The following is a 24,689-nucleotide window of genomic DNA, read 5'->3' as shown; positions in this document are numbered from 1 at the left end:
GTTTGCTGCAGGTAAAAACCATGGCACAGCACTACACAGGGAACCTCATTTATTTTCTGATCCTCCTGCTGCAAGGAAGGGTTTCATTATCCAATTGTTTAAGTGAGGACATAGGCAAACTCTCCATGGCAGGTTCTACCTTTCCTGCCCTGGAGGAGGTGAGATTAGAGATCTTGGTTGTATCTGCAGAGTCTTTTTCAGTTTGCTCCAAATCCAGGTACCACCAAGACAGAATAAAATCCAGCTTCTCTTTTTAACATTGAACACAGATACCAGCTTATTTTCTTTGAGGGGAGACTTTAGGAGAAAAAAAATCTCTGTATCAGGTATTTTCAATTTCTGGAATGTTATCTTTCTTTTGAGAACTAGAGCTATAACACAATTGAGCTTCTTCAAGGCTTTGCTAATGCTGATCTTCCCTACCTCTGTTTCTGGAGCTCTGGGGGGCTCCTGCTTCTGTGGCGTGCTCACTTGAGCCAGGGCCTGTCTGCAAGGCCAGTGGGGACATCCTGCTGCTGGCCACAGGGACAGGCAGGGGCTGGAGCACCTGGGACATCTGGGGGGTTCACCTGGAGGAAAGGAGGCTCAGGGGGCACCTTGTTCTGCACAACTCCTGCCAGGAGGGGACAGCCAGGGGGGTCAGGCTCTGCTCCCGGGGAACAGGGCCAGAATGAGGAAAAAGGGCTTCAGGTTGTGCCAGGGAAGGTTTTGATTGGATCTCGGGGAAAAGTTCCTGATGGGAAAATGTCTGATCCTGCGCAGGGCAGTGGTGGAGTCCCCATCCCTGGAGGGATTTAAAACCAGTGTGGATGTGGCACTTGGGGACATGGCTTAAATGGTGGCCTCGGCACTGCTGGGGAACGGCTGGACTTGAAAATCTTAAAGCCCTTTCCTAAACCATTCCATGACACTGGCTCGGGTCGAGCAGAGCGCCGGAGCTGTGCCTGGCCAGGCCAGCAGACGGACGCTGTCACCCGCGGGCTGCGAGCGCGGGCGGTGCCTTTAAGGGGCGGTCGCGGGGCGGCGGCGGGGCCGGGGCGGCCGCGGTTCCCCCCCGGCTCCCGGAACTCTGCCGGCGCCGGCCATGGTGCGGATCGTGACCGTGAAGACCAAGCCCTACGGCGACCAGAAGCCAGGCACCAGCGGGCTGCGCAAGCGGGTGACGGTGTTCCAGAGCAATGCCAACTACACCGAGAACTTCATCCAGAGCATTCTGGCCACCGTGCCGCCCGCCGAGCGCCAGGACGCCACGCTCGTGGTGGGAGGCGACGGCCGCTTCTACATGAGAGACGCCATCCAGCTCATCGTCCGCATCGCCGCCGCCAATGGGGTAAGGTCCCTCCTCACACCGGGGTAAGCACCGAGCGCCCGCGGCTCCGGGCTGCGCTCCCCGCCCGCCCGCCCGCCCGCCCGCAGCGCGGTCGCGCAGCGCCGGCGGAAATCGCTGGCGCTCGGCGTGTCCGCGGCGTGGAAGTAACGCGGTGAGTGACAGATGGATGGACTGACAGGGCTGGCGGGGACAGCTCGCGGTCCGGGCAGGAAAACCCCCCAGGCAGCCTCTGCCTGCCTGCGGGAGCGAGTGGACATTGGCCAGGGCGGAGGTGTGGAGGCAAACACGGCTTGGCTCTAATTCCTTCTTTTTCTGTGGTTGGGGTTTCAACTACAACACAAACCGGCTGTGAGGTGTTGGGAGGAGGCAGCGTTCCCTTCCACAGCACTGGAATGCGTCTCGCTGCTGGGGGATTCCTCCCTGGGTTAGTCCAGCCCAAGGGAATCCCAGCAGGGAGCGTGATATTGATGGGGAGAGATGTGCTGAAGTCAAGTTTGCAAAGGGAGGCTTTCCCTTACATTTACTCTTTTCCAAAGGAAAACTATCCCCTTCTCCTGGGACACCAACGCTAGCAGCAAACATTCTTGCTCATGGACCACAAAGCAGAGAGGGGTTGAGGGTGCTGGTGCTTAGAGTAGCATCTCAGAGTTACCTAGTTCAAATTCCCAGGTACCCCAATGCCTCTAAATATCTGACTTCTTAGGAAAAAAATAATAATTTGTGATTGCTGCCTTCTTAGAGCATAAGGAAGCAGATAACTGGTTTGGGTTCTTTTCAAGCCATGTAGAAATTTGTCTTTTGTGATGTGTGGCAGCTGCTCAGCTCTGATTCCATAGCCCAGTGTCCCAGGATGCTGTGTGCACCTCTGGAAGGGATGGATAGAGAAGCCTTCCCTGATGGAAAAGCAGCAGGCACTGCTTTATTTATTTGTTCTGGGAGGAGGTTGGAGTTGGAATATGCAGCATTCCTGCCTGAGTGCACACACAGACAGGATCCCTGTGGATCACTGTGAATAAGCAGAGTGGGGAACTTGTTCCCTGGGATGAAGTGTTGAGTGTGTGCAGCTTTTTGGATGTGCACCCGGGGCCTGGTGGGCTGTGGCAGCATTCCAGGCACTGACCTCTCCATCATTTCCACTTCAGCTCCATCCCAGCAGCAGAGGCCTGGGCTGGAGCCGTGCTGGGGGCTGATGAGGTGTTTTGGGAAATGTGGAGGGCCGGGAATGTCTCGGATCCTCCCCTGGACCGTGCAGTCACTCACGTAGGAGCAGAGCTGAGCTCGCTGCCAGAGCTGCAGCAGCGGGTCCCAAGGGCTGCCCTTGCCAGCAGGAATTTGCCTTGGAGCACTTCATCCATGTGAATTCCAAGTGCTGGCACAGAATTGGCTCTAAAGTCAGAGAATGTTCAGGAAAGGCAGGAAAAATGGGAGGTGGAGGAAGGAAACGTGTGGAAGAATATGTGGGCTGATCAATGGGCTGCAGGTAAAGCCTGGCTAAGTGACCAGAGGTACACAGGGCAGAGCCACTGGAAACTTGATTATGAATATTTGCTAAATTTTAGCAGCTCTGGCCTAAATAAGGCAGTGCAGGAACTGCATTGCCAAACTCAAGAGTAGCAAAACTCTCTGGTCCCAAGAAATGATGTGACTAAAACCAGAGGGTTTCTTTAGCAAATACAAAGCACTGGTTTGAAATAAATTTTGATGTATTTTGGAGTGCTTGAGGGATGCTTGGTTTGTGGGGTTTCTCTGTAATTGCAAATATCAGTTCCCTGGTGGTTACCACAGTGTAGTTAAGTAAGTCTCTTAAAATCCTCTTTCTTCATAGTAAATATGAAGTGACTGGAAGTTACCTGCCCTTCAAAGAGAAGGATGGACAACTTCATTCATGGTAAGAAAGTGCCCTGCAGAACAGGGACCAGCACATGGAAACTTCTTCCTGCAGCTGTGGGTTTGTCCAGGCGCTGGGGCTCAAACATCTCCTCATTCCAGCAGCCATGTCTGGGGGGAAAACTCAGCAGCCCCATGCTGAGAAAAGCTGAGTAATACTAAGAAAACTGCTGGAAAAGTGCATTTCTGCTCCTGAGGATGAAGAGGTGGTTGATGAATGCTTTAAAATCACATGGTGTTAAGATTTGGTTGAGTGGTGCTCTCCAGGCACAAGGACAGACATGGGGACCACAACCAGCGATCTTTAGTTTTTCAACATGAAAGGAAAGGATGCTAAAATTCGCTTGAATTTTGTCTCCACCTGGAATGGTTAATGTGGAACTAAGTATTTATTTTTAGGTAGCAACTACTCAGTTTGTAGTTATGAGATTAAGGGGTGTTTATCTTATTTTAAAGTTTGTATTTCTGTAAGTAAACCGAAATTGTTTGCCATTCCAGTTGGCATCCAGTGTAGCCTACCAGCTTTGTTTTGGTCTTTGTGCCAGCTTTCCTTGATATTATTCCCACATGGTGAGTCTGAGTCTTTAATTCCACAAATCAGATCTTCACAGGTCCTGTTGGAGCAGAATTGTGGCTGTGCAATAATTTCATGTCAAAAAGGGCAGAAACTGTAAATCCAGGTGTGATGATAGAACCAGCACCAGGCTGGTGCAGTGACATTGTCACCTGCTGCTCCCCAAATTTACTGTGCCCTTGGTTCCTTCCTAGCTGAACACTTTTCCAAGTGCTCAAAGCTGCCACACTCAGGCACGTTGCTGGAAAGGTGTTTGGAGTGCCAGGCTGTGCCTTGCATGTTAAATAGTGCCTGCTTTTGTTTTATAGCTGCAGGACAAACAGGGCTTTTATTAGAAATGCTGCTTTCCCCCAGGAAGTTTGGGTTCCTGCCTCGGCTGCTTTAACCTTTCTCTCCCCTCAGTTACCCAGAGAAACCAAGTGCTCAAACCTGTTGCATTTATTTATCACTCTCTCTTTGGTAGCTCCCTTTTTCTTTGTGCTGTTCTGCCACAGCTCCCAGACCAGCTCCCACTGAGATATTCCTTTGAGTAAAAGCTCCTGGGATTCAAACCATCAAAATTAAGTGTTCATAAAGAAAGTTCTTCAAAAAAGCAGCCAGGGTGAGATGTGGTGATGCTGGATCCTCCAGGCCACTAGGAAAAATCTCAATTTCTGACTTTCTTATGTTACTGTTTTTCTCAGAGGCAGAAGGGGAAATTGAGATGTGGTATCTAAAGTGAGGAAATAAATACCACTTGTAGATATTTCCTGGCTGCAGATGGTGTGGATTTTAGAAGACAGCAGCTGCAGCAGCTCTCACAGCCTCTTTTTACACCAGCCTAGACTCTTTTGGCCTGTAAAGTTAATTGGCTTATGTCAGTTTACAGTGGAAGGTGATTAAGTGGTCAGGCTGTCCAGTTTCAGTGCCCCTTTGGAATTTTAAACTCTGCACTCATGAAACTCCAGCTCAGAGCAAGAGTTAAGGTGCTTTGCAGTTAATCTCAGCAAATCCAGCAGGCAGAGTTGAAATTCATCCTGCCAGGGATTTAGCTGTAATCTCCTGGGACAATGACTGTGCATGAGCAGACACCTCAGCTGGGGCTGCCAGGGCAGAAATGCCTTCCCCTTGTCAGGGCAAAGTCTGGGACAGGGAGCTGGGCTGGAGAGCTGCTATCCAGGGGTTATTCCAAATTTGAGCTCACCAGGATTGAGAAATCATCCTGTCATGACCCTGAGCTGGCCAAAATATTGATTCATGCTTCAGATGAAATGTATTTTAGAAATAAACAGAGATAGCTTAGATATGAGTAAGAACAAAGAATCTGGAGTAATAAAAGTGTAACATGTACACTTACAGTACATATTTATAGTACAGGCTGCAGAGTAACAAAATAAACAGCAGGTGTGATGGGTAGAGGACAAACACAATTGGCAGGATCATCCAGTTCTCCAGAAAAACATCACTTCTTGTTTTTAAAAGAAGTTTGTTTTAAGTGAAAATCAGGAAATAAAGCTTCACCAGGAGCATGAGTCCTGGGCTGGGGCACCAGCCCTCAGAGAGGATCTGGTCTGGGTGTGGGAGATTCCAGCAGGACTGGCTGAGGTCATTCTGTAGGGAAGAAATTCCTCACTGTGAGGGTGCTGAGGCCCTGGCACAGGTTTTCCATGGAAGCTGTGGCTGCCCCTGAATCCCTGGAAGTGTCCAAGGCCAGGTTGGACAGAGCTTGGAGCCACCTGGGATGGTGGAAAATGTGTTTTGGGTTCAGGTGCAGATTTCCAAGAGCACCCAGGGCCAGGGGCTCTATCTCAGCAGGCTGGGGCCAGAAATCCCAGAGCACTGAGGGAATCCTGCTGGGAACCCTCTCCTTTTCCCTGGTGCAGGGGCAGTACAGCAGAGATAAAATGCAGATTTGGGTGTACTGCGAGGTGTGACCGTTGAACAGAAGGTTTCACAATCCTGGTGGCTGGTGAGTGCTTCCCTGGAAAGTTCAGCCCCTGCCAGTGGGACAAACCTGGAGATGGGGATTCCTTCCCAGCCCTGCCAGCCCTTTTCTTTTCAGCTGTTGTAGGAACAGAACAGTCTCTTCTTTCTGGAGTGATTCATATGTGAGTGCACTTGTGCTCTTGACATGGTGCCAAATATCCTTTTTTGCCCTCTGGAATCTCTACAGCAACTTCCAAACTCGGATTTTAAATTAATTCTTACTAGAAACAAAGTGTTTTGCAGTGGGAGCAGCTCTCCTTGTATGACCAACAACACACTTGCAATGTATTTTATTTTGGGGGGCCCCATTTGTCCTGGCAGTACCAAATGTCACTCCCAGCAGTGGCTGCCTGCACCAGAGTCATCCTGGGCAGAAAGTGCCAGATTTTGGCAGCTGCTCAGGAGGGTTTTCCAGGGCTCTTGGCACCCTCTTATGGCCGATGTGCTGAGGGCAGGAGCTAAGGGAATGGGATTCTGCCTTAAAGGGGAGCCACAGATGAAGTGTAAAGTGGTTTTACTCCATTTGTTGCCCGGGATTTCAGGCTGAGTGTCTTCTTGACAGCACAGAAAAGGAGCAGAAGGAGATGCCTGTCAGCAGCTGCTTGCTGTCAACAATTCCTGCAAAGCTGGAAAAGGGAGCTTGCAGCTAAACACAGCCCCACAGAGGGGACATTGGCTTTATGTGCCCTCTGAATGGGGACAGAGACCTGGGAGAGGAAAGGAAAAGAGGAGGAGAGGGCACCCTGGACCTTGGAGAAGCCTAACCCAAGGGCGAACAGGTTTTGGGAACAGGGAATTACTGTTCAGTTTGACTTTTCCATAGTGGGTTTCCCCCACAATTATTTTTCTTGCCTGAATGCCTACATATAAAATTGTAGCTTGGAGGAAGGCTGGGTTTGTGTCAGAGTGAGGAGTTGGGAGAGCCTGGCTCTAACCCTAGCCCTGGTCCCAGGCTTGGGGAAGATTCCAGGTGAAGAAGGCTCCATCTCCCAAAACAGATGGCACAGCTCTCTCAGGGAGAGGGGATGGGTAGGGACCATGGAATTAAGGCAAGGGAGGAGCTGTGGCTCTGCAATGTTTAATGAATTTAAGCCCTCTCAGAACAGTCTTGTTTGTCTTTCTACCATTAAATTCAACAGTTAATTAATAATTTTAACTCTGTTCTTGTGTGTGTGAAGTGCAGGACAGTAAAAGGGGAGCTAGGTTAAAAAATATCCCTGTCTGTGCCAGGCTGGCTGTGGAGAGAGGGAGATTCCCTCAGCAGCCTCCACCTGCCATGGGGAATAAGACATCCAGGAAACAGGAGCACAAGGAAAAGCTGTTAGGGCAAACATTGGGGCTGTTTGCTGGAGCAGGGAGGACACTCAGAAACTGATGCCAGAGGATTTTTTAGTGAGGAGCAGCCAGGAAGAGGATTATGATCTCTTTGTTTGCTGTGCCAGCAGATTGTAGGGAAGCACTTCCAGCTGCAAGGCGAATTAAGCACTGGCAGGGCTTACCTGGAGAAAAACATTCCAAGAACAAGTTAGATCAGCTTCCAGGAGGAGACCTGGGTGTCCTTGGTCCAGCTGTGGGGAGGGAGCAGATGACCTGAGTGATTTGCAATGAGCACTCACCCCAGCCAAGCCTCCCACACCACAGATCAAAGGACATTTCCCCAGTCCCTGCCCCAGGGCAAAGGTGCTCAGCACCCACCTTTGGTGACATTTTGCACCTCTGAGTCCTCTGGCAGCTGTGTGATCCCTGAGCAGTCCTGGTTAGGCACCTACTGGTGATTGAGTTTGTCCCAAACAGATGTTACAGGAAAGCCCTCAGAGCCAGGGAGCACCCCAAGAGTGTGGATGTCCTTGTCCCTGTGCCTTTTATGCATTATTTTATATTATTAATTTTAATTATTATTTAATGTTATATTTATATTTGTTTATGTAATAAGATAAAATTTATATTATTATATAATAATATATAATAGTAATATAATTTTTAGATTTAATTTAATAGAATGTGCTTCACTTTATGAACATAAACTTTGCATGAATGACCCTCCTCCCCTTAATTCAGTCTGATTCCTCTGTGTACTCTGCATGCACTGAATTTCACACAATTCCCACCCTCCCTAGGCTTTTCCCTGCCAGTAAATCCAAGCACATCCCGTGTGCAGTCACAGGAGCTGCTGGGTGTCCTGTGCCCTCCTCCTGTCACTTAATGCCACGGCATTTCCCAGGGCAGCAAGAAGGCAAAGAGCTTGCTTAGGCCTTTTCCTGCCAGCTGTAATTTTGGGAGCTGGATTTTGGGTTCTGTGCCACTAGAGGGAAACCTGGGCCTTTGCATGGGAATAAAGAGAGTTGCAGGATGCTGGAATAGTGTGGGTGGATGAAACACAAAGCAGTTCTGCTGGGTATCCCGGGCAGCCTCACTGCTGGGGTAAAAGGTGTGCTGGGTCACACAAATTGTCCAACTCCATTTCAATGTGCTGACGGATAAACCAGGATTGGGGACATGGTCAGTGTGGCATTGGCAGGGTTAGGATTATCTGGATTATCTCAGAGGGCTTTTCCAAACTTTATGGTTCTGTGACCTTCTTTGGAAGAAAATATATCAATTATTGCAGCAATGACAGAATCAGCACCATAGGAAAGAGTCCCTGAGCACCTTCAGACCTGTCACAATTCAGCTGTGTGTACACATCTCCTTTTTGCTGCCTTTAATGGTGGGACAAACGGAATCATTACCAAGTTTCTTTAATTGCCCCAGTGATACCTATAAATTGTTTTCAGCAGCTCAGGAAGAGGACTCTGAGTGTTGTTAAAGAGGCTTGGAGGAAAGGTTGGTTTTAGAATCATGGAATGGTTTGGGTGGGGAGGGACCCTAAAGCCCATCCTATTCCCCCTGCCCTGGGCAGGGACACCTCCCACTATCCCAGGTTGCTCCAAGCCCTGTCCAACCTGGTCTTGGATGCTTCCAGGGATGAGGAGTCCATCACCTTCCCTTCCTTCATTTTCCTTCCCCATGCTTGGGAAGATGAGACTTCACGGCAGTTTCTTGGGATCTGAGTCTCTTCTGTTTGTGTTTAGGCTGTCCCAGAACAAGCAGCATTATGGGATGCAGTTTTCCCGAGCATTTGATAATTTTTTGTGGTTTTAATGTGGGTGAGACTCACTGGGGGTGCTCAGCTGAGGCTCATGAGGCTTTGCAGCCAAAGGCTGCCCAGCTGTTCCTGCTGGGAATTCTCCCTGTGCTTCAGGAGCCGTGGGAAGTCAGGTTGTCAGGGCAGGAGTCGCATGAGCGAACGGGAGGTAACAGATCTGTTCCCTTCCATTTTAAGAGTGACCTTTAACTCACCAGACTTTGCAAAATAGCTCCAGCAGGATCCTGCTGGAAGTTTGCCTCCAGAGCCCCGGCGTGCGGCCCTGCCCTGTGGACCTGGGGAAACGCATCCCAGCGGGGCTGGGCTGCTCCCACCTCCCTGCCCCAGGCAGATCCACATGGATTGACACTGCTGGGCTCCATGGGATGGCTGGGAGCAGTGCCTGTGGTGAACAGGAGGTGACAGAGAAGACAGGAATCCTTTACAGTGAGGGACAGCAGCGTGGAATTGTGCCTCCTCCCTGACATTGATCCCCCGCCGCAAGTGCGAGGACGCGGCTTCGGTTACAGAAGGTGCAGGGAGCTATTTTTGGGTGCTCAACAGCTCCCCCGAACTCCTGTCTCATAGGTGGGCCATTGCTGTGTCAAGGTTGGGGGTTAATTTTGCCATATTTGACTTTTTAAATGCACCTGTGTGACAGAGGGCCATGGAAGACGCTCCCCTGCCTCTGGTGACGGTGCCAACGTCTCCCTACAGCGACCAGAAACCGGGAACCAGCGGCCTGCGGAGGAAGACCTTCTGCTTTGAATCCAAGCTGAACTATTTGCAGAATTTTATCCAGAGTATATTTTTTTCCATAGACCTGAGGGATCGCCAAGGAGCCTCTCTGGTGGTTGGAGGCGATGGGAGGTACCTCAATAAGTCTGCAGTGGAACTGATTGTCCAAATGGCTGCTGCCAACGGGGTTGGTAAATGTTAAACGGCTGAATTCCTGTGGGGTGTGGCTGAGAAATGCAGAAATCCATCAGAAATTAGGCACTGGGAGATTGAATGTCCCCAAAGGCTTTATTCAACTGCTAAGAGTGATGTTTTTAATGGCAGATCAGCTGGGGAGTACAGAAATTATTGGTTTTTCACTTGAAGTGTTGCAGTTGGGCAGAAAATACATGTGGAGAAAGGAAAATAAATTCTGCTGGGGTTTGTGTGTTCTTGTTTTGTGCTTTGACATGCCCCAAGCTGTTGGCACCTGTGGATTTTTCAGTCTTTGCAGAAGAATATAAACCCCTGATCCTGTTCAGAAATGAACTAACAAGGAGAGCCACCAGAGTGGCAAAGGAGAAGAAACAACCATGTTTTGCCTTTCTCACCAGGTGTAAGTTGTGGCTGTGGGATAAATGCTTAGGGAGCCTTTGAAAATTGATATGAGAGTCAGCAAGTGAGTGACAGCCTTTATAGGGAGCTCAGTTGTGCTGGAATTCTGTGTTTTGGAAGCAGAGCAAGAGGCTTGTGTGTTTGTGGTAGATAGTGGTTCATGTAATGGGCTTCTGTCTTTGTTTCCTTCTGCTTTTTAAGAAGAAAAGGCTCTGCTGAGCAAACTTTGTGCAAAGGGACCTGGATTTTAGGAATTAGTTTGACAAAAAACCTGACAAGGACAGTGTAATCAATAGTGAATGGGAAAATAGGATGAGAGAATTTTATTCACTTATTTTTAAAATCTTGTGGGGAAAAAAAAATCTTCAGGCATTGCAGATTAATGTCTTCCTTTGAAATCAGTGTATGGGCAGAGCAGAAGAGCTGGGAAATGTGCACAGAGCCAGGCTTGGAGTGCCTGACACCAGGACAGAGCTGCTGGTGAGGGGAGATCAGGCTCATCTCCACCAGCTCAGACTTTGCTCTCCAGAACGGGGCCCAGGTCTGCCTAAATGGGATTTAGGGGGTGGTTTGGGTATTTTCCATGGATTTTTCTTCTCAGTCTGGCTGGTGCCTGTCAGTGCTGTGCTCAGGGTGTGGATTGGGGGCTTGGGCTGCATCTCCTGCACAGAAAGGGCTGCAAGGGTGGGCTGGGGACACCCTGGAGCTTCCATGGCTTGGAAAAGCTGTTCCCAATGTTTCTGGGGGGAAGAGGGGCTGCAGGAGGTCCCTGTGTGCATCCTCCTGGGGCTTTCAGTAAAACCAGAGTGGAGTTATTGCCTGGGTGGTTTGGAAGTGCTGTAACCCAAACTTGCTGCACAAAGTGGGTCTGTTTTGAGAAATCCATGAAAGGTGTTTGTCCATCATTGCAGCCTGAGGTTTTCCTCATAAGAAATTCCCCAGACTCAAAAAGGATGAAGTGTAAATCGTTCAGCACATTGTTACACTGAGCAAACTACCACAAAGGATTTAGCATTGGATGAGTAGGGAATGGCAGCTGAAAACCTCTGGAAGCCAAGGAGGATCCAAATCTCAGAGCAGCTCACATGGAGACAAGTGTTTCCTCCTTTCCTTCCTTGCCGTGGGGAAAAGCTGCAGTTCAGGTGTGCAGGGAGGGCAAGGACAGGGGATTTGATGTGTTCATCCAGCTCTCCTGCAGCTGCTGCCTGCTTTGGGATCCCTTATTTTCCCTTCCTCTGCAGCATTCCTGGGGCACTGGTGCACAGGGGTGCTGCAGAACGTGACCCTCAGAGGGGAACTGGGGAGCAGGAGGGGAAGTTTTGGAGAGGAGCTTCCTGGAGGTCCTGTGAGGTCCCAGGGAAACTGAAGGAGCAAGGTTTGGAGGCTGGAATAAAGCACAGGACAAGAGTGTCTGAGAATGGGGGAAAAGCAAACCCTGCTTCAAATGAAACGTGAGGTGCAATAAATGAGTGATCAGTGTGTGGGCACAGCCAGGGCTCTGGTGGGAGCTGCTGTGGGCAGCTGGAGGCAGGGCCCTCACTTTGGGTTTGTAAATGCTTTTTCCCATTTCTGCTGTTATTTGCTAGAGGTGCAGCTCTGCCAGCAGCTGGGCTGTGACAGCTGGACCATGCAATAACTGATGGGCAGCGAGGCTGGGGCTTAGCACCTGGCAGTGCCAGGGGTCAGGAATCACAGCCATCCCTGCCCTTGGCACAGCACCCACCACAGCCTGGGAATGCTGCTCTTGATTGCTGCTCCAGCTTGGGATTGAATGAAATCCCTCCTCTTTCCCCAGCCTCTTCTGAATCTGACCCCTCAGCTGGTGCAGAGGGGTCTGGTGTGGTTTTAAATCCTGTCACCTCATCTGGGGGCTGTGGGAAGGAATGTGTTCTTCCAGGGAATTCTGCACCTCCTGGTTTATTGCCTGGACTCTGAAGGTGCTGTACTGCTCAGCACATTGCTCTGGATCCAATCTCAGAGATATCCCTGGATTTATGGGAAGGAGGAAGAATCTGCAGCTGCTCCCAGAATGTTCAAGTTCTGTGTTCTTTTGGCTTCTCTCTGCCCCATTGTGTGTTTTGAAGGCAGATTTCGAGGCCACAGCAAGAGGGAATGCTGGTTTTGTGGTGTTTAATGCCAGCCCTTCAGTGCATCCACGTGCAGCCTTCATGGAGGAAAATGCTCCAGCAGAGCGGGGTCGGATGCATCGTGGGGAGCTTTGGCAGGAGCAGGGCTGTGCTTTACCTGTTGGCAGAGTCTGGGGTTTGGGCTGTGTGGGAAATAGTGACGGTAGGAAGACATTCAGAAAGCTGTGAAAGCAGGCCTCAGAAACAGAGCAGAGAACTTAGAGCAAGTAGAAAAGTTACAATAGTACAGCAAGCAAGGACATTAAACAATATTTTGAGTTTTAGGCTTGGTTAAGACAGACCTTAAGACTGCAGGAAAAAAAAGCCTAGCAAGACAGTAGAAGGTTTTAAGCCTGATAATGGAGTATTGTGGATTGTTAATAGAAAGCATAAAAACAAGCATTGTGTGAAGCAGGTGTATGTGTGCTTTTAGTGATTGGCTAGAATAATTATCTGTAAGCTTTAGCAATATGCTGTTGGCTAGAAAGTTTTTAAAATGCTCTGTGCCAAAGAAATCTTTGGCTGCTGCTGGCAGGACATGAGCTGTTGCCATCTTCCCATTGTCTCAACCACCTAATGAGACTGATGCCACAGTAAAGCTCAAGGAATGTGTCCCAGCAGTCCCGTCCTGTTTGTGCAAACCTCCAACACTGTCAGTGCAATGGGCCAGGACTGGGCAATAAATTACATAAACTCCATGCATTTACAGAAGACTGATTAATTTTCTTTATTATGAAACCCATTACTTCTTTATACCCTATTTTGCTACACATGACTTGATTGGTCCTTTTAATTAAAAGATCATCACCATTGGTTAATTAATGGGTAAACAAATCTCCATGGCACATTCCACAAGTGCACAGTACCAGGTGCAGCAGGTTAAGATAAGAATTGTTTCTCATTCTTTCCTCTGCTGCTCTCACCGCCTTTCCCAGAGGGATGCCTGGGGAAGTGCCAGTTTCTCCCTGCGGCCAGAGGCTGGGTTGGGCTTTCCCTGAGAGCTGTGCTGTGCTCCTCCCCGCAGATCGGGCGCCTGGTGATCGGGCAGCACGGGATCCTGTCCACGCCGGCCGTGTCCTGCCTCATCCGCAAGATCAAAGCCATCGGGGGCATCATCCTCACAGCCAGCCACAACCCCGGCGGGCCCAGCGGCGACTTCGGCATCAAATTCAACATTGCCAACGGAGGTCAGCCCTCTTCCTGCTGCCTCCTGCTCACTGCTGTTATTATTGATTATTTCTGGTGTCCCCTCTGTGTGATTAAACCCTTTTCTGGCCCAGAGCTGGGGTAACGGAGAGGTGCTTAAAAGCTTTTATTCCATTTTCAGTCTCATGTGAAGGGTAAGACAATACAGATGTTATCATTCACACCATCACAATCAGAAGCCAAACTATTTCCTAATTACAATACACTATAAGTGTTTCTTGGCCTATCAGCTTTAGTCAGACCATGCTGTAAATGCCTTAAAGCCAATCATCTAAAATTACTCTTTGTGGGTTCCACTACAATGCATCTTTCATAGTTCTATTTCTCCAAAGTATCTGGTCTTATTTGCAAGGCCACCCTTTGAAACTTGTTTCTAGTTATGTTCTCTTTCAGCAATTCTAAGTCATTTGCCATCTCCATGGCGTTTCTAAGTCAGCATTTCTTATCTCAGGGTTTGCATACAGATGCATACTACGTGAGCCTTCTGTCAGGCTTTGAGAATTCCCTACAAATCCATTTCCCACACCACCCAAGAATCCACATTTCTGTTCACATCCCAGGAATCAGTGCCCTGAGCAGTGCTGTCCCTAATGGAGCAAGTGATGCTCTGCTCCCCTCATTCCCTAGTGTTCCTCTCCACTCCCAGCCCAGGTCTTTGCTGTATTCCTCAAGTTCACTCCTCTTGCAGTTGGATTCTTTAACATCTTCCCCTTGCCCATTTCATTTTGCAGGTCCTGCTCCTGAAGCCATCACGGATAAAATTTTCCAAATCAGCAAGAAAATTGAGGAATATGCAATCTGCCCAGATCTCCAGGTGGACTTGGGTACCATTGGGAAGCAGCAGTTTGACTTGGAGAACAAATTTAAGCCATTTACAGGTAAACAAATGTTCTTCCTCTTGGCAAGGCTGAGGAATTGGGGTGTTTCTGTGGCCATTCTGACCTCTCCTTCTCACCTGTTGCATAATCCCAATGAGGATATTGTTCCTGGCATTTATTTATTTGTTGACTTTGATTGATATAATTTTCTGTCCTACAGAAGTTTCCACGTCAGTAACAAAACCTCGATCCATCAAACTTCCCTAAAATCAAAGGCTGTTTTTTCTGCAAGGCAAACATGACGAAAAATGCAGTTACAGTGCATTTTCCTAATTAAAAATTGCAGAGTTTAATACTTCAACTGATTTTTTTCCATGGTTTCACATATAAAAGTTGTCACTGTGAATGGGAAAGCTATTACATTTCACATGTGACTTTTCTCAGTCAGCAGTGAAATATGAAAATAAATTAGAAAAAGACTTCTTAAAAATACTGCAAGTATTTTTTACCATCTCCTGGTGCTTGTAATTAACAAAGTTAAGTTGATAGAAGTTGGTATTTCTCTCAGTCTCCATTTCTTTATAGTGGGATTTTTATGCTGTATTTTGTTTTTATGCTGGCTGCAAAGGTGCAACTTTTGAACTATGAAGTTCACACTTCCCATTGATTTCAGTGGAAATTAAAGATCTGATTTTATATACATATTTTTAAATTTAAGTGAAGTGGGATTGATCCCTCTTGAAGGAAGTCCAGGGAGCCTTAAGTGGGAACACAGTTTGATTTTCTTGGTCCATTTGTGACCTGATTAGCAGTGAGAGCCTGTAATTAAACTGCAAATTCTGCCCCATTATTCCTGTCCCTATTCTGGGATGTTCAAGGGCTTTGTGCTGAGCCCTGGCCCTTTGCTCTGAGAGCCCTCAGCACAGCCACAGGACTTGGCTATCACAATTCCAGGCTGTGAGGGTTGATCCCTGTCTGCTTCTCTCTTCCAGTGGAAATTGTGGACTCTGTGGAAGCCTATGCCAGCATGCTGAGGAACATCTTTGACTTCAGTGCCTTGAAGGAGCTGCTCTCAGGGAAGAACCAGCTCAAGATTCGCATCGATGCCATGCACGGGGGTAAAAAGGGCTGGCCTTGGGGCCCTGTGGGGTATGGGGTCCTTGGGGATTTGCCACCTACTCCAGACAGGAATTTACATTGCAAGTTGGGGTTTGATTCGTAGCACACTGGATTTTTCTTTTCGGGAGCAAACTTTTCATGTCTTGTGTTGTTTTCTTTTGTCAAGCGTTGTGTTTTGGGGATGGGATGAACTGGTCTTTAAGGTCCCTTCCAACCCAAAGCATTCTAGGATTCTGTGAAATGTTTTATGCAATTCTGAAATGGTTTGGGCTGGGAGGGACCTTAAAGCTCATCCAGTTCCACCCCTGCCACAGGCAGGGACACCTTCCACTAAGGTGTCCAGCCTGGCCTGAGACGCCTACAGGGATAGGGTGGATTTTGATGTGAGCTCCTAAACCAAAAAGCACCCAAAGTGACCCAAAATGAGCAGCCTGGGGTGGCTGGTGCAGAGCTGCCTGGGGCTGAGCCAGCTCTTTCCTCTCTGTTTTGCTGAGACAGTTGTGGGCCCTTACGTGAAGAAGATCCTGTGTGAGGAGCTGGGAGCCCCAGCAAATTCAGCTGTGAACTGCACCCCCCTGGAGGACTTTGGGGGCCACCACCCTGACCCCAACCTGACCTACGCTGCTGACCTGGTGCAGACCATGAAGACAGGAGAGTACGACTTTGGAGCTGCCTTTGATGGAGATGGGGTAAAGGAGCTGCTCAGAGTTCCCCTTCTTTCCCTCTAACCAGCTCTGGGGACTGAGGAGCACCTTTTCTCTCCCTGTCTCCTCTGTAATCATGAGTGAAGTGAACCACCCACTGCAGTTTGCCATCAGAGAAATAGCTGGATGCTGTGTCAATAATCCCAAACTGTATTTAAATAACTTTAAACCTCTGAAAAATCAGCAGGAAGGCGAAATGCTGTGGAGGTGCTGCTGTGTAACTTCTTCAAAGCTCTGTGCTTATTTTCAGAAAATCCCTGGGAGCTGCTGGGTTTATGGGCTGGGCAGAGGGAGCTGGGTTTATGGGCTGGGCAGGGAGCTGAGCTGTGCCTGTGCTGTCTCCCCCAGGACCGGAACATGATTTTGGGCAAGCACGGCTTCTTCGTCAACCCCTCCGACTCGGTGGCCGTCATCGCTGCCAACATCTTGTGCATCCCCTACTTCCAGCAGACTGGGGTGCGCGGCCTGGCCCGCAGCATGCCCACCAGCGGGGCCCTGGACAGGTAACAACCTCCCTGTGGGCAGGCACAGGGCAGGGAGCACTGCCAGGGCATGGTGTGCCCACCAGCGGGGCCCTGAACAGGTAACAACAACCCTCTGTGGGCAGGGAGCCCTGCCAGGGCACAGTGTGCCCACCAGTGGGGCTCTGGACAGGTAACAACAACCCTCTGTGGGCAGGGAGCCCTGCCAGGGCACAGTGTGCCCACCAGTGGGGCCCTGGACAGGTAACAACCCCCTGTGGGCAGGCACAGGGCAGGGAGTCCTGCCAGGGCATGCTGTGCCCCTTTCCTGGGATTTCACCCTGACCTGCCCTGTGTTTTTACTCTGGTGAGGAGTGCAGTAGTGCCAGGGCAGCAGTGAGGTTTGATGGGTTAAACCCTGCCTGGGGATGTGGCAGAGCTGGGCTGAGTTCTTGGCTCTTTCTTTTCCCTACAGATAAGCCCAAATAAATGACTCTCCCAACCCTACTTTTCCTTAAATTTGATAGTGATCCTTTCTTGAGGAAATGCCTTGAGATCTGCAACCTAAAATCACTTTGAAGAGCTGTCTGTTCTGTAAATGCACATCCCACCCATCTCCCAGATATCACACTGGGATGAAATACAGGGATTGTTCTAAAGCAGTGGCATCCTCTGCCTTCAGTGGCACCCCAGCAGAGCTGCTGATCCCATTTCCCCTGGGAGCACTGAGAATCCAGGGATGTGACTTGGCCTTCTTACCTTGGCAGGGTGGCCCAGGCCACAAAGATTGCTTTGTACGAGACTCCAACAGGCTGGAAGTTCTTTGGAAACTTGATGGATGCAAACAAACTGTCTCTGTGTGGAGAGGAAAGCTTTGGGACTGGTAAGTCAGCGTTCCCAATATCACCCATGATGGTGGTGTTCCTCCTCTTAGTTGTTTATTCTTTAGAGCTTGGGATTTATCTTTCATCTGCAGTTGTTTATAGTTGTAAAATATTAAAATATAAAAAAGGCTTGGAGGAATTAGTGTGGAAATGAATACAATGCTAAAGGTTTTGTGAGGTAGGAGCTCCTTGTCCTCCAGTTCTCCAGGAAGGCATGTGGAGGTGGAGGTTTGGGGGCCTCTTTAGTAGCCTGGTCACTGAGTCTGTGGGGATTAAATGCAATGCTAAATGTATTTTTCAACTCTTGGTGGCCAGGAAAACCTTCTCAATGTTTTCATTTCTGGAAAGAAATACGGTTTGGAGCGTGGAGTTTTATTAGGGAAGGTTTCAGGTCACTATTAAATCTCTGAGCTTAATAGTGCCCTCATTTTCCTGTTCTGAAAACAAGGTATGATTTATAAAGTTTAAATTAACACTTGCCTTTGAACAGTCTAAGTGAGTTATTGAGTTACTGAGAAACAAAGTGAACATCACAGGGAATTTACTGGGGTGTGCAGGGGAGTGGATGGGAGCAGGATTTGCTCCAGGTCAGAGCAGGGTGCTCAGGACACTCAGGATTCCCAGGAGGTCTCTGCATTTCCTGAGCTCTCCCTGGCATCTCCCCTGTGCTTTTGTGTCCTGCCTGTGGAAATGGGACTTGCCCTGAATCAGCACCTGATTCCTGCACAAAGGCTCAGTGAGTTTTATCTGAACTCTCCCTGAGGTGTTGTTTTTCCTGTTCTCTCAGCATCTCTGGTGGGATATGGAAGGCACAAGGTCCTGAAGGAATTTCTCACTCAAACCTTGTGTGTTTTCATACCACGACCTCAGAAAAACCTTTTAGCTTGTGTGTGGGTGCCTTAAACCCCCAAATTCCTGGAGTGAAGTGCTTTGTGGAGCTGGGATGCACAGCTTGCCAGGAAAGGATTAGCCCAGCTTTCCTGGGGCTGAGGAAATGGATCACAGCTCTGGGGGGGCCTGAGCAGTCTCCAGGGACAATATTTTTGCAGTCAGATATTACTCTGATGTGTGGGGCTGGGATTTGGCTGTGGGTTGGAAGAAAAGGTGAATTTCAGAGAACCTGGTATCACTGTAAGGAAATCTTGAAGTATATAATGAGTAAGGAAACATTCTGGAGTTTTGCCCTGAGTGATTTCAGCATGTGCTGAGTTTATATCCTGGATCTTGGCTAATGAGAGGGCACTGATGTTTCAGGAAATAAATAAAACCAAATTCCTGGAGCTGCTGATGGGAGATGATCTCAAATGAGCAGCTCCTCAAAACTGTTTCCACCTTTGTATGAGCAACAAGCTCAGTTTGTCTCCATCCCTAAGGGACTGCCTCCCAAATCAAAGTGATTCCAGTCTGAGAGAGGTTTGGGATTTTGGCCAGGCAGCAGCACATCCAGGTGGTGGGAGCTGAAGCCGTTTGGGGGAACAGATTGGGAAAGGGCCCAGGAGTTTGGACTCCCCTAAAATGCAAAGGGGTTTTCCCATGTGACAAATGCACTCAGGAAGGAAAAAGGAGTGAAAAGGGGTGAGGAGGATTGGTTGATAGGAAGTTAATGAGGAGTTGTTTGGAGCTGGACTGAATGGGAGTGTTAAAAGGGAGAGAGGTGAAAGAGCAGCCCAAAGACCCAGTAAAAAATTGAAACAAACTGTGAGGCAGTGGGACTGGAGTGCAGCAGCAATTAGAGTAATTCGACATGACAGAATTCCTGCTTGCTTCCCTGGGTATTTTATTCCAGCAATAAGTTGATACATCACATGGGACTGGTGTTTATTTAGCATTCCTCTCCATCACCTCTGCCCAGCTCTCTCCACCCTGAGGGACCGTGGGGATAATTTATGGCCACATCCACAACAGTGGGATTTGTGCACCACGTAACCCCTGCCCTGCCCCCAGCCCTTTCCCAGAGGATTCCCACTCTGGCACTCCTTCAGAGGGTGGCATGGCAGCTCTGGAGTCCTGGCATTTCTTTAATACCTGTTTGGAGGTTTTCCAGAGTGGGAAGGAGAAAACTTTGCATCTGTGGGGCGCAGGGTGGAACTGGCTTGCCAGAGGCACCGAGTGTGGGCTGGGTGTGCTCTGGGCCATCTGATCCTATTTCATTTGGGGGCTGTGTAAGGTCCAGCACCTCTCAGGTTTCCCAAGGGATCAGTGCTGTGTGATCCCACTGTGCTCCCAGGGCAAGGCTGGGCTGGCTCTGGCTGCTTCCTGCTCTCCTTGCAGGGCCAGCTTTGGGGGAATCCACAACGAGAGGCAGCAGGCACAGACTGGGGCCCAGGAAATTCCACCTGAACACGAGGAGGAACTTCCTTACTGTGTGGGGCAGATCACCCACAGAGGTGTGGAGTCTCCCTCACTGGAAATATCAAAAATCTGGGTGCAATCCTGGGCTCAGGGATGGCCCTGCTTGAGCAGGGAGGTTGGACCAGATGCACCACAGGTCCCTTCCAACCTGATCTGTGAATCCTCCTTTAGCCAGGAGAGGGGCTTTTCCAGCCCCCAGTGAGAGCAGGCTGGGGGCTCTCCTGGTCTCTGCAGGTGGATGGAGCCTCTCCTTGCCCTGCTGCTGCCAGCCCCATGGCTGGTGCTCCCTGCCCTGCTGCTCCTCTCCCTGTTCTGGGGTGATTTTGGGGTTGTTGGGGTTTGGTTCCTCAGGAGGGCTGACATTCCCCTTGGTGCTGGGCCAGGAGATGATTCCAGGGTGCTCCTTGGCAGACAGGACACAATGGCTGCTGAGGAGTTGATGCTCTCCTTGTTGATGCTCTCCTTCCCAAGCTGCTCCTTTGCATTTGCCTTTTGTTTTTTATTTGATGCCTTTTTTACGGTGTATTCCCCATTACTTCTTTGGGAACAGAGTTAAGGATGTGTGAGCAATGAGTGTGTGTGTGTTAAAAGATGCTGAGTGTTTTATTTGGGCCGGAGCTGGAGCAGATGAGATCCTGACCCATTTTAATGACCCAGCAGGGATGGAGCTCTGGAAATGCTGTGCAGGGGGATGGGGAGAGGAGAGGAGGTGGGGCTGTGGTGTGAGGAGTGGGAATTGGGAATTGTGTCTGTGCTGTGGCTCCCCCCAGGCTCTGACCACATCCGAGAGAAGGACGGGCTGTGGGCAGTGCTGGCCTGGCTCTCCATCCTGGCCGCCCGCAAGCAGAGCGTGGAGGACATCATGAAGGACCACTGGCAGAAGTATGGCAGGAACTTCTTCACCAGGTGGGGAAAGTGCTCCTGACACCTCCCATTCCCTGTCCTGTGGCAGAGCAGAGCCCTGGTGGCATTGCTGTATCACCATCAGGCTGTTCCTGTGTCATTCCACTCCCCAAACACTCGGCATTCACCATAGCCCTTCATGGTGTCCAGCTTTGGATTGTTACTCCAGATGTAAATCTGCTACCAAAGTCTGGATATTTTATACTTGCAAAGCACCTTTTTTTCTTTTTAAGTGAGGTTTTTTTCCTTCAAGAGTCATTTTTGCCATGGGATTAATATTCTTGAGGCCCCACATCACAAGTTAATTTGTGGTATCTTCAGTGACAGCAGCATCTCACAGAATGGATGCCCAGCCTTGTGGCTGTTATTTACCTGGTTGAGTTCCTGTCCAGCTCCCAAATACTCAAATTGGAGCTGCAGTAGACATGAAAGATGGCAAGGGAAGAAATGAGAACCAGCCTGCACACAAGCAGAGGTGGGAACACTGTGAGAGCATTAGGCAGAAATCTTTCAGCTTGGAGGATCTACATGAAAATTCCATCTCAAATTGCCAAGTGAAAGAACTTGCCTTTCCTTTGTTTTTTTTATTTTCTTTCCCCCCCTCCCAACTCACCAAAAAGCCAGCACACATCTGAGGCATGGAAACCTGGGGGAAAATGCCAAAGTCTAGGATGAAAAGGCAGCCTTTTAGCACTCGAGGTATGTGTGCAGAGCAGGCTGAGCACAGGGCTGGGCAGCTCAGGCGGCAAACAGAGCGGCACAAATCCCACTGGCAGTGGGAATGTGGACTCTGGGGTCCTGGAGTGGGCTCCAGCCACTCTCTGCTGCCTCTCTGCCCAGGCAGGGACATCAAAGCTGGCACTGGATGTTTCCTGCTGCAGTCACAGCTGCAGTTTGCTGGGGGGATGCACTGAGGGTGTTCGCAGTAACCATGAGAGAGCTGGGTCGGTGCTGTGGGCACAGCTGCAGGAAATTCTTGGCAGGCAGCTGGATCTTGGCCCTGGCCTCAGTCTGTGATACTCAGTGTGAGACAGCACTTTGTGCTTTCATCTCCTGGCACCAAATGCCTGTGATATGCTGTGCTGCATCCCAAGGATCTGTGTGGATGTGGTGTAGTGCTGCACATGGATCCTCCTCTCTTTTCATAGAATCCCACACTGGGCTGGGTTGGGAGGCACCTTAAAGCCCATCCAGTGCCATGGCCAGGCACACCTTCCACTATCCCACGTTGCTCCAAGCCCTGTCCAACCTGGCCTTGGACACTGCCAGGGATCCAGGGACAGCTTCTCTGGACAATGTGTTCTGGTGCATTGATGAGCCTTTTCTGCCTGGATGGGAGCAGAGAACACCCACAAAGTTTGAGAAGGGCATCCCAAACCATCCCAACTCATTGCATCCTCCCTCCCTAATCCCTGTGTGTGGTGCTGGCTGCAGGTATGACTACGAGGAGGTGGATGCAGATGCTGCCAACAAAATGATGAAGGATTTGGAGGCGGTGATGTTCGACCGCTCCTTTGTGGGGAAGCAGCTGTCGAGTGGGGACAAAGCGTACACGGTGGAGAAAGCCGACAACTTCGAGTACAACGACCCCGTGGATGGCAGCGTCTCCAGGAACCAGGTGGGCACAGCCTGGCCTGAACTAGGACTGTTTTCTCCATGTCCTGTTTCCATCTAGAGCAGTGCCTGGGAATGCTGTGTCTGGCAGGCAGGCCCTGGCTCTTGTTTCAGGTTCTGCAGTGTGGGTTAGGATGAGCATTAATCCCTCTGGGAGTGGGGTGAGGGGAACACAGGAGCTTTCTGTGGCTCCTGAAGAGGAGGGATGGTGCAGGTCAGGCACAGCCATGCTGGGTGATGTTTGTGAAGGCTGACCTAGAACAGAGACTAGACAGAGTTAAAGAATAAAGTAGGGATTTATTAGAAGGATAAATGGATACACCAGCTGCTCCAGGCCCACCGTCATCACACAGAACCAGCCTGTGCTGCAGTGAGCACTGGGGCAGGCAGCCCAGCCCCTTCCCCTGGCAAATTGTCACTAAAAGAGGAATATTGATTTTATCCCTGTATTTAAGAACACTGTTTTGCTGCTAAGGATAGCCAATAAACCTCAAGAGCCCAGCCAGGGCTGCACCCAAGATGAACCAAAATGGCCCCAAAATGCACGAGCGGGCACGGGGTCTGTCCCTGGGATCAGTTCTGCTCCATTTGCACCTTGCAGTTCATTGTCCCATTCCAGCTTTAGCCCCTGCAGTCCCACCCTGCTTGTTTTTCTCTCTCCAGCCCACGGTGTTTGTGCTCCTGGGGCTGAGATTTGGATCATTTGTCCTTGGTGCCCAGCTGGAGCAGGAATTGTTTTGTCTCCCTGCTCTGTGCACAGAGCTCACCATGCCCTCTTGTGAAGCCCAGACCCACACACTAAAGCAGCACAGAATCTGAAACATATAAAAGCTAAACCTGAGGCACCATGGGGATCATGGAACACCCCTTGGCTACCCATGGTCCCAGAGCTGAGAGCTTCCCTCCCTCCGTGTCCCGAGCAGGGTCTGAGGCTCATCTTCTCCGACGGCTCCCGCATCATCTTCCGCCTGAGCGGCACCGGCAGCGCCGGCGCCACCGTGCGCCTCTACATCGACAGCTACGAGAAGGATGCTCAGAAAATCAACCAAGACCCACAGGTGGGTGCTGCACCTCACTCCTGCCACTGCTGGCTGCCTGAGTCAGCCCTTTCTTAGCCTTGCTTTGCTTGGAGATGTGTGGAGGTGACGGGAATTTTGGGAGCCAGAGGTTTGTATCTTTCATGCCCGTATAAATAGGATAATTTAAAAAAAGCTCAGTGTGGAGCAAGTATTCCTGGGAATCCCTCACAGCTGCCTCTGCCTCAGCACAGTTTTCCTGTCTGTGTTACCCCTGTGCCTGCTTTAAAAAAATCAGTGGGTCACAGGATGCAGCTGTACCTAAGGTGAGACTGCCCTGTTCTACACTGAGTTCAGTAAATGTTCTGTAACATCATTTACAAATGCTGCTGAGCTCTTGTGGGCACTGGAGGAAAAGAATCCTCCTCTTGTATTTAGGTTTATCCTGGATATCAGGAAAGGGTTTTTCACCCAGAAGATGGCTGGGCACTGAAGAGGCTCCCCAGGGAATGGGCACAGCCCCAGGGCTGCCAGAGCTCCAGGAGTGTTTGGACAATGCTCCCAGGGACAGGGTGGGATTGTTGGGGTGTCTGTGCAGGGCCAGCAGTTGGACTCCATGATCCTTGGGGCTCCTTCCAGCTCAGGATATTCTCTGATTCTGTATTCCCCAGCAAACATTCTGTGGGCTCTTTGTGCCTAACTTACTGTGCCATAATTGACAAAAAGACTGAAAATCCCCCATTCTGATGTGGGGGTAGGGGGAACTTAGGATTTACCTGTCCCGTGCTGACATGGAGTTTGGGATACAGCACAGGGAGTGTGGCAGCAGCAACACAGGAGCTTGGGATTTTCCCTGAGCACTGCATCCCTGTCCCTGGTCCCAGAGCTGGGGTTGTGAGCCCAAAGCAGCCATGGGTCAGGAGAGCTGAGCTTTGGTCAGGAGAGCTGAGGGCTGCCCTAGCCTGACCTGGGTGCTGAGGGATGCAGTGTGGGAAGGCTGCACGTGCAGCTCTGCAGCTCTGACGCCTTTTTTTCCTCCCTGCAGGTGATGCTGGCACCTCTCATTTCCATTGCACTGAAACTTTCCCAGCTCCACGAGAGGACCGGCCGCTCCGGGCCCACCGTCATCACATAGAGCTGCAGTGAGCACTGGGGCAGCCCAGCCCCTCCCCAGAAAATTGTCACTAAAAGAGGAATATTGATTTTATCCCTGTATTTAAGAACACTGTTTTGCTGCTAAGGATAGCCAATAAACCCCAGCCCTCAGCACCCCT

The 24,689-nt window shown here is 49.9% G+C and overlaps 1 protein-coding gene across 2 annotated transcripts; it reads left to right on the top strand.

Annotated features, from left to right (window-relative positions):
• Positions 1-962: 962 nt before the first annotated feature.
• On the top strand, positions 963-24,684 carry PGM1 (phosphoglucomutase 1). Of its 2 annotated transcripts, none has more exons than XM_030953449.1 (11): positions 963-1,330; positions 13,363-13,525; positions 14,276-14,422; positions 15,355-15,480; positions 15,980-16,170; positions 16,534-16,688; positions 17,414-17,529; positions 20,653-20,788; positions 22,220-22,403; positions 23,323-23,457; positions 24,461-24,684. In XM_030953449.1, exons 1-11 carry the CDS (start codon positions 1,085-1,087, stop codon positions 24,548-24,550), a joined length of 1,689 nt encoding a protein of 562 aa, XP_030809309.1. In that variant the 5' UTR covers positions 963-1,084; the 3' UTR covers positions 24,551-24,684. The 2 variants fall into 2 exon arrangements, with proteins under 2 accessions (XP_030809309.1, XP_030809310.1); XM_030953450.1 differs by lacking the exon at positions 963-1,330 and adding an exon at positions 9,548-9,805.
• The last annotated feature ends 5 nt before the right edge of the window (positions 24,685-24,689 follow it).

Source organism: Camarhynchus parvulus, chromosome 8 (genome assembly GCF_901933205.1).
Source record: "Camarhynchus parvulus chromosome 8, STF_HiC, whole genome shotgun sequence".
NCBI classification, from domain to species: domain Eukaryota; kingdom Metazoa; phylum Chordata; class Aves; order Passeriformes; family Thraupidae; genus Camarhynchus; species Camarhynchus parvulus.
The sequence above is the reverse complement of the archived record's forward strand: the minus strand, read 5'-3'. Positions and strand labels throughout refer to the sequence as shown.